This window comes from Caloenas nicobarica, chromosome 1 (assembly GCF_036013445.1).
Source record: "Caloenas nicobarica isolate bCalNic1 chromosome 1, bCalNic1.hap1, whole genome shotgun sequence".
Taxonomy (NCBI): domain Eukaryota; kingdom Metazoa; phylum Chordata; class Aves; order Columbiformes; family Columbidae; genus Caloenas; species Caloenas nicobarica.
In genome coordinates, this window is record NC_088245.1 from 5290577 (window position 1) to 5300639 (window position 10063).

General features: G+C 41.2%; 1 protein-coding gene across 1 annotated transcript in view; it reads left to right on the forward strand.

Moving 5' to 3' along the window:
• Positions 1-9846, forward strand: part of TAF3 (TATA-box binding protein associated factor 3) — a 123264-nt gene extending 113418 nt beyond the window's left edge. The window contains exons 5-7 of the mRNA XM_065626694.1: positions 3071-3326; positions 6916-7022; positions 7792-9846. Coding sequence (XP_065482766.1) covers positions 3071-3326; positions 6916-7022; positions 7792-7906 — 478 coding nt within the window. The 3' untranslated portion in view covers positions 7907-9846. The remainder of the gene's footprint in view (positions 1-3070; positions 3327-6915; positions 7023-7791) is intronic.
• The last annotated feature ends 217 nt before the right edge of the window (positions 9847-10063 follow it).

The window sequence follows — 10063 nt, forward strand, 5'->3', positions numbered from 1 at the left end:
AATGGTATGAAAAACACATTTTGGGAAAGAAGATAACAATACATGTTCTTAGGGACATGGTTTAGTGGCAGTGTTGGGTTAATGGTTGGATTCTGTGATCTTGAGGGTCTCTCACAACCAGAATGATTCTGTGATTCTATGTATGGTGATGTCCAAATGTAGAGTTTAAATCCTAGGAGGGACCCAGCTACGAGGAGGATCGAACATTAGCTGTAGTGAGTACCGCCTACTCGCAGTGTGCTCTGTGTCTCACTTTTCCTGTCTATAAAATAGAGCTCATAAATCTTGCCATCATTTACATAGTGTTTTGATATCAGGTTTCTCTCCGAGTCTGAAGTAACATTAATTATTAGTCGTGGGACTGCTATTTCCCTTTGATTTCTCCCCACCTCTGTATTGCCGTGTGTGCAGCCCCTTCTTCAGAAAGGAGGACACGCTAAACCGCCCTCCCTGAGGTTACTCCATCACCTCTAATGGTGGAGCACAAAGCCCTTCATTTCTCCACTCTGGTGTCTAAAGTCTCTGAACTTGTTTAGCCCAAGGGAGTGGTAGGCCCAAGCGTGCTCCGAAATACCGATCTCCTGTTTTGATAACTGAGCTCTGAAATCAAGATAAACAAGCTGCCCTATATACTGAACACGTCCTAATTGCACACTTCGAGTCAACCAGCCAATCAATGAGTGTGTGTCGCCCGCTAATGAATATTTGTAGTTTCGGAAGATTTCGTATGTGATGTTCCTTGTAGCTTCTGCAGTTCTTAGCAGGTTGGCTTCAAAGACCCTGTTCAGGAGAAGAACCTGGCTTCATCTAGACCAAGAAACTGCATAGTTTAATTTCATATGTTAGCTGGGCATGGTCACTCTTATTCAAATTATATTAGCTAATACTTCTTTGAAACTGTTTACACTGTGTGCAAAGTTGTGTTTAAAATCCTATTAGCTAATACATTTCCTAGTCTAGACTCGGGGAGGGTTGACTCCCTGAAGAACTCATAGCAGGACTTTGTTTACTTGGAGGGGGTAGAAGAGGGAGGCGGGGAATGAAAGGGCTAGTGATGTTTGAAACAATCCAAATGACTTTAGCTGTGCCAAATATTTTGCTGTCTGTCCCTCTCTTTGCTTTTATTATTGCTAAGATTTTTTTTTTGTCGAGAGATGGCTCTCAAGTCCTGGGGGTAACTTTGAAAACCATGGGAGTGTTGCCACCAACCAAGGTCTTGGATGTTCAGCGTGGGGAGCCAGGGCTCTCTGTGGGAGCCGTGGAAGGAGGGAGGCACAGAATAAGCATCAGAGTCAGGGTGGCCAGTCTGGCAGGAGCCCCAGGGAGCCACGTGCCAAGACTTTCATTGAACCAGAAGCACATCATGGACATTCAAGAGCCAAAAGGAAACTTTCTTGGTGGAAGATGACAGTGGCTTTTCAGATTTACCCCACCAACAGGAGAAAGAGGCTGGGTTTGAAGAGTAGATCACTCCCAGCATGACCTGATATAGGATTTCCTTCCTTCTACAAGTCACAGACAACTTAAGTTATGGGTCCTGCACTTTGATGCACAGTCTAGAACCTTCCTGACATCTATAGAGAACCTGAGCTCCCAGATGAAGTACCTGAAGCAATCACCAGACATCAAGTGGTGTGAATGCCTTGGGCGTTGCTGGTGGAAAATCATCTAACACCTTTTAGATTCTGCTCTGCTCTAAGTTTCTAAACTTCCTTGGTTTTTGTTTTCTTCCCCTAATCACTCCTGGCAGGTCTTGGGAGGTGGGTGTGATGCTGCAGCTGTCAGGTTAAGCAGCAATACCAAACCTATTCCTCTGTTTCCTTTTACTAAGTGTTTTTACTACAATTTGCCACAATTCTGATTTAGTAGTGCAAGTGGCATATCTTGGGAGAAAAAAACTGTTATCTCAGCCAAACGTTAAATACTCTATAATTCCAAGCCTTTCTCAAATAATCACTTTGACTATTGACTCGAGAGGCAGACAAGATCCCCAATCGTAGTGATACTGCCCTTGAATATCATAAGAAAGTTGTGGTGAACTCTAAAGTTGAATGTAAAATTCCTATTGATGGTGGAGCTGGACTTCCCTGGTTCTCAGGAGCTGTTGCAATTTGATTTCCATCACGGTTTTCCTACTGATGTCTCCGGTTATGGCTTTCTTAAGGTATCCTCATCTCTGGAATGTCTAACCTTTCTTTAAATCACATTCTTCCCACAGTCCCATCACAAATCAACTGCACTCCCACAGTTACCATTCAAATATAAATAAGTTAATTAAATTATTTACCAAAATGTGGTAAAACAAATAGACCCATCCTGTGTTTTGTTTGAGGTTCAGTTTGGTTTGTTTTCTAAAACATCCTTTTCCTTCTCTTTATGTTTCTAATCTAGAGTCTTATAGTGAGGGCTTTTTCTGGCTTGTTCGTTAAATTGCATGCACGTCAATAACACTGTGTATCAACATTCATTAATAAATGTTGGGTCCTCTATGTATCCCCCTTCCTGGGCAAGATTTTTCTATACTGTGTATTTACTAGAGCTACATCCTGTCTACTTCAGCTACTTGAGTAAGTAGCAATATTTTAACTGCTGAGTATATAGTGTGCGTCATTTATTTGTCCTGACTAGATCCACTGCTGATTTCATAAACATTTGGGGAAAGAAATACCAAACTAGCAAATATTTGGAGAACCCCCTAATGTAGGATCTTAAGAGGACAATATCATCTCTCAGTTTGAAGATTAAAATCAGTGCTGTTCACAGCTGATTAACTTTCCTTTCTAATATTTCCCACAAATTGAGGTAATGTAATAAAACTTAATGAAACAAGGTTTAGTAAAGCCACAGAGAATATTTATATGGCAGTGAGCTATGGGGTGGCTCAGGCTGTCCTGGCTTTGTAATGGCTCAATGGATGGGTGTTGGGTTCTTGCGTTGGGTTCCAACTGCCTCTTTGGTGGCTCAAAGGTGATGTGAATTATCTGCACTGTATTTTCTTAATATCTAGTCAGTGATCGATCGCTGCTTTCTTTCCCAGCAACTCTAACGATTCTCATTTTTGCTCCTACAGAGTCATCAGCAAAGTGGTGCCAGCTCCAGAGGCCAAACCTTCCACTCCTGTGAGCCGGCCCAAAACCCCTCCGCCCGTGCCGTCACCGGTCCCGGCTCCCATCCACGTCACCCCTCCTTCAGCTCCAGCTCCTCCTCCTCCACAGGCCACCGTCTCGCAGGTCCTCATCCCACCGCCCTCTCCAGCCGTCTCGGCGGCAGCAGGTTCCAAAGCTCCGGTTCGGAGCGTGGTGACCGAGACCGTCAGTACTTACGTGGTAGGTGATGTGCTGCCGCAGTTTGTCCCAGTGCCAGTGACATTCATCTCTTGAATTGTTGAGCTCCTGGGTGACTCATCATCTCAAAATGATGGTACCTGGACTTGTCGTGTTGCTCTCTATTAAGCTGCTCCTTATCCAGCCCTTGCTTCCATGCACGTGATTTGAGGGGTTAATAATTAAAACACTAGCACTTAGACTGAATTTCTCCTTTGTTTCTAGTTCAATGTTCAAGTTTCTTTTAACAAGTCCATTTATATCCCACTCGGTATTTTCTGCTAACTGAGCAAGAGCATTTATTTTTTGAGTTGGAGGGTTTTTATAGATTCTTTCATAAGTGTTGAATTGAAACCTCAAATGTCAAACTCGCCATAGATTTTGCTGTCAGTCGGGTGAAGTACGAAACCCTCATACAACATCAAGAATTTGACTTAGCCCTCATCTGAAATGTGGAGAGTCCACAATCTCTGTTTCGGTTTCTTCAACATACAGAAATTGCAAATGTTTGTGCTTCTCAGAAAGTCTGGAGATAGTTCATTAGTCTACAGTTTATTAGTCTGTTTGACATATGCTCTGAACTTGGCCTCTCTGGTAGCATGGAGACTTCTTTATTCCTTAAGAAAAGTGTCCCATCCAACATGATGTAGGAACTACATTCCCTAAAAGAACATGAACATACCTCTGGGCAGGACTAGGATTGCTGTGCTACTGAAAATTTCTGCATTAGATGCGATGTAAAATGGAAGTCCTGTCCATTTCTGGTCATTGAAGAGCAGCAGATACCATTAACAACAGTACCAGTGTTGTTATCCTCCCTGTCCTGGCCAAGTTCCAGCTTGGTTGGTGACACCTTGCTTATCTGTGGTGGGTAGCAGTTTAAAAATCTCACCATTTAAAACACCTGAAACTTGTTTTTATTCCAGAGCTTCCTGGGCTTTAATTGCAATGTATGCATGATTTTTCTCCTTTTTTTTTTTTTTTTTAAATTCCTGTTTTTATAATGATTCCTAGTGTAAATCTACCCTGCCGTTTCTAATGGAAAAGGTGCTCTTCCCTGCTGGACTTAAACTGTTGTATCGTGTTACTGGTCTCTGTTTAAACAGCTGCTACATTTCACTCCTGAGTTGGTTACAGCACTAGACGACCGCACAGAGGCTGTGCGTATCTTTAGGGTGCAGGATACACATCCTCACCTCCTATATCACAGGTGTAAATGCAATGTCACTCTTACAGTAGTGCCCAGAAGCTTGGAAATTTCATAGAATCATTTCAGTTGGAAGAGACTCAGGATCATCGAGTCCAACCATAACCCAACTCCAGCACTAAACCATGTCCCTAAGAACCTGGTCTAAACGCCTTTTAAACCCCTTCAGGGATGGTGACTCCACCGCTTATTCAGTCTAAGAAAGAAATATTTCCAAAATACTGCGCTACATCCAGTTTTCTTCAGTAAGCATTAAAAGCAAAGAACTTAGAGATTATGTTAGTTTAAAGAAGGAAAACCTAGATAGTACCTTATGGGGAATTCAGAGGACATGTGGGCTCCATGTTCTTTCTTTCTTTCTTCAATATTGTAGTTAAAACCAGGGCTTTATTTCATTAGGATCCAACTATCTGCACAGGCAGAGAAACTCCTGATATGAGACGTTTATAAGTCAAAAAGGCGAGAGAGAGGTTGAGGAAGAAGGGAATAATTAATAACTCTTAGCCCATTGTAAGAAGGGGATCTGGGACACAGAATGATGAAATGGCTGTCCCCAGGTCACACAGGACAGCTCTTCTAGAGATAAGATTGGAGCCAGTGTGACAGAGGTGAGCAACTCCCTTCTGCAGGGGAGGACAGGAGGATGATCTTATAGTTAAAAAAAATGTAAAAACCATGATGTGGGCTCTCCCTGCAGGATAGCATCTCAGTAAGCGTGCTCTGATCGTGAGCTCTCGGTGGTTTGTACTAAAATAGCATCCAGCAATCACATACTGTCCCTCCTGCCACAACCCTTGGCTCATTAAGGGATGAGAAGTTGCGCAATATTTTTAACATCCTCATTCAGCAGCCTAAGTCCTTGTTTAACGAACAGGCAGAAGTTTCAGTGGTTACAGACCACCCTGCCCCTCTCCAGCCCCTGAGACAGGTATTCTGCAGACACGCATTCCCCCTGAATAACTTAAAGTTTGGAAAAGTTGGGGTATCTGTCTTCAGTTGGGGCACAGCATCTCCTCCTTCCCCACCACGACGACCACGGACCTTTCACACCCAGGTTACCTGCGGAGCAGATGCTGCTCTGCCAACTCAAAATGACTTTGCAGACATGAGATTAGATGCCTAGATAGGAATGATCGTTGCAGTCAATCACCTTTAAAATCAAGTTCATTTTAGGACGTTGCCTACTCCGTTTCTCTAGTGGGAAGGAGATTTTTCCCTGCTTTGTATTTCTAGGCTTTGTATTTTCTAGTTTTAAATCACAAAAAGAATTCAGGGCTTTAAGAGGAGTCAGTCAGGAGGGATGTGTTGGTTGCAGCTCTGGTACATTCCTATTGATTTTTTGGGAAGTGGTGTAAGATGTACAGACCACCTTTGAGAGAGAGAGCGAGCATTTGGGGCTTTTCATCTAGTACTTTTTAATACCATTTCTGTAACCCGTACAGATAGCAAAAAGTTATTGCCTTAGATATGTGTAAATGCACTAATGCACCAAAGCTGAGGACAGAACAGTTTATGTTCTTGATATTCAGTGATAATGTGCAAATCTTCGTAAAGGGATGATGAAATCTGGGTAATAAACCCCAACATTTTACACTTCGTCTTGTTAATTGCACTTCTTTGGGTGAATTTCATGACATTTTGTATGAATGTTTTTAGCAAATAACTGTTAAAGAAACTGCTGGAGATTTAAAAATACAAATAATGGGTCAAGCGCTATATAAATATTAAAAAAAAAATCATAAATCTCTGAATATGATTAATCCAGTAAGCAGCTGCCTAATGCTGTAAATGATCTGCCTCTCTCATTTCGTTTACCCTTTAGTAAATTGTACTGTGACATAAATGTCATAAGGGGAATGGAAAGTTACTCAGTAACAACTTTTTTTATATCCTGATCTTATCAGCTAGTTGAAGTTGAAGACTTTGGCTAATAAGTAATATGGCAATGTATACACAGGGCACTGTATATTTTACATGCATATAAGACTGTTATCTCACGCAGGAGGCTGCCGTTGCTCCTTCTTGCCATTAACAGGCTAGAATTTAAAAAGTCACGACAGTATAGACAGAGAAGGAATTGTGTCCTTAAGCCCTGGCTGCTATATGTGAATGGCCGTGCTTATGTCGGGTGGTGTAACTGTCTTTACTGGTTTACAGGACGGTACAGAAAAATGCATGTTTTTGTCATCATGTACAGTATAGGAAAATCAATTAAAACATAACGCTGAGTGCTTATGATCAGAGAATTCATAACTAACAACAGCGACTGCTGAATAGCTTTGTCAGATAGGCAAGAAACTCTTTCTTTTTTTTTTTTTTTTAATGTCAGTTTTGCCACCCGCTTAGCCCTGAAAACCAACTTAACTTTTCTTTTCTTTGCACCAGATCCGAGACGAGTCGGGTAACCAGATCTGGATCTGTCCTGGCTGTAACAAGCCAGATGATGGCAGTCCAATGATAGGTTGTGACGACTGCGATGACTGGTATCACTGGTGAGTTCTTCTCATCCATCCTCTTCTGCTGTTCCCTGGCAGATTTGGGGCTATATTATCAACACCTTTTTTTTTCTTTTTTTTTTTTGTTATGGCTCATGACACTGGGAATATTTGAATGGCTTTGCTATGTCCAATTTAATAATCTGGTAGATATTTTTATCTCTGTTTCTCCGGAATTTGAAAAAGGAGATTTTAAGCTGTAAAGGAGAGTTACTTTTTAATTAATGGGCATTGGTGATAACAGTTGTTTTTGAAACTGCTGGGAAATATTGCTGATGCCAGTAATTTTGTGAGAACTACAGGATTATGAGCATAGTGTATACAGATAGACATTTCAAATTATGAAGCATTGTACGAACAGCAATATAAATGTCAGTTCTTACAATAGAGTTGGAGGAAGTTAATAACTTTTTAGGCATTTTCTTAAACAGCTGCATAAAATCGTGAGGGTTTTTTTGCAGATGTGTTGAAGAAGCGTTTGAAATTATTTAAAATCTGGCCTAATGTACCTGAAAGTGCGCTCATATTTTCTGTTAAAATAGTATTTCTTATCTGAGTGTCCTTTCGATATATGGGGTTTTTTGTTTCAAAGCAAGTGGTTTTTAGGTTTCTGTTCGATCATTAGATTCATTAAGGTAATAGTAACATAACTGCTGTATTAATTTGAAGGCCAGACCCTTTCTCCCATTGGCAAGTTGCATTTCTTTGGCTAAGACACAAAATCAACGTTACTCCACTGAGACTGATATTTCCCCCTCTTTCCCAGGCCTTGCGTTGGGATTACAACTGCACCCCCAGAAGAGGTACAATGGTTCTGCTCCAAGTGTGCCAACAAAAAGAAGGATAAAAAACACAAGAAGAGGAAGCACAGGGCACACTGAAGACGTTGGCAGCGGACTGAAGTCGTGCGGTCGCTGCGACACCGCCCGCCCTGACTCCGTTGCAGGTTTTGGGGGGGAATAATCCAACCAGCTCGTGTCTCACCCTCCGTCACGACTCTGGAGTGAATCGGGGCGAGGAGATGCTCTCCGTCGGGGGCTGTCGCGTTTCACAGACCGTCCGAGCCCAGGGGTTTGGATTTTGGTACATTCTGATCCCGTCTTTCACCTACCGAAGGGAGAATTTGCACAGAGCGATATAAAAACTTCAGTAGTTCATGGCTCGGCAGCAACAAAGATGAATGTTGTAAATGCAGATTATCTGTCCTGTTCTTTCTCGATTTGTTATTAATCTCTCTTGAACCTTTGCAGTAAGGTGCTGAGAGGAGAAGAAAATGTAAATTGCAGTAAGTTGTAAACTGAGAAGACCTTCTGGAATGATTTCTATAGCCCGGATACAGTTCAGCCTCTACTCCTGCTGAGCCAGATAATCATAACGTGGAAATAAAAAGTGACCGGTAAATATTTTTGTGACAAGAATATATGAAGCTTTTTTCCTTAATTTTTAGTACTAACATAAAATAAACACGTTCAAGCTTTTGTGATATATCTTCTATTTTTAAAAAAAAAAGTTTCTATTGTGTCGATTTTTTTCTTCCGTGCGAATTTGTTTCAGTGGACCTGTAATATATTTTATACTTTGGTTTTTGATTTGGTTTGTTTTTTTTTTTTTAGTCTTTGTCAGCATACCTTTTCATTGCTTGTACATTTCATTGGTGTGTAAAAACACTTCCCATTAAAAGATTTTCACGTGTGTAAATACCAGATATTTATAAAGTACTTTTTTTTTTTAAATTATTTTTTTATAGGGCTTGAGGATTTTAATTTTTGTCTGCCTGAGAATACAAACCTAGTAGCTATTAAACGCCCGTGCGACGCACGCCAGTCCGTAGGGCTTTAAGGGATTGGCACACACGAGGAGCCGGCCAGCACCATAATTAGGCCTCGATTCAGATACTTAAACATGTGGTAACTTCTTAAGAAGTGAGTAATCCTATTGCCTTCAAGGAGCCTGTTCCCACACTTGGTTCTACATGTGCTTAAACGCCGGCTGAATCGAGAGCTTAGGCCAGGGGGCTCTGCACTTTCAATGGTCGCTACAGCGCGTTAATCTGTAGCTGAGCTTTTTTTTTCTTTTTTCTTTCTTTCTTTTTTTCTGTTGAGTTTGCCAAGACGATCGGGCTCGTGTTGAGATGGAGGAGATGCCGAGTGGCGCCGAGGCCAGAAGACGCCTCGCTCTGCTTTTTCTACCCCCTTGGAAAGAACAATAAAATGAGTATGAATTGTATTCCCCATTGAAAATAAGGGGGGGAATTCACAGAGAGGAAAGAAAAAAAAAAAAACAAGGCAGTATTAGATACTGTAGTGCAATGGGTCTCAGAGCTAAATAAAATACAAGAATAAATCTGGAAAAAAAATATATGCCTTTTGTTTCTGGAGCGATTTTAGGCTTCATTGGTTAATTTGGGGATATTTGTACTTTAAACCGTACAGTGAGAAACATTTGATGTTTGAGAATATGGCCCTTTAACCTGTTGTGCAGATAATAAGAGTTATTTTTTAAGTGTATCCAAATTGATATTAATGAGAATGAATTAGTTCTGTTTTTAAAAGTACCAGTCTAGTTAGGGAAATGAGGCTTTGCTGATAGAACTGTTAAATTACAAATCAGTGGAGATATGGATGAAATTGGTTTATTAAAAGTGCGCTGTTACATTCTTTGTTCAATGCCACCTCATTTATATTCTGTCCCTGCTAATTACCAGTCAGGAAAGTTCTTGGGTTTGATTATTTTATTTTGAATTGCTGGATGTTGCAAACCTGATTCTTGTGGGTTTGTTTGGTTTTTTCCATGTGTAATGTGCAAGCATACGAAATACAGAGTCTTTGGTCATTTCTGGTTGAAATAATAAAGAACTAGCTTTTGGTAAGTTGTTTATCAATTTCCTCCTCCCCACCGTTAATCAGAACTTCTCACATTTAATCAGCTAAATTATTCAAGGTGCCGTGGGAGGGCTGAACTTTGCCATTTCGACGGCCGCTCAGCTGTTTCTATGCATGCTTGTGCCTCGCTGCCGCCGGGTTCGTTTCCTCCCCCTG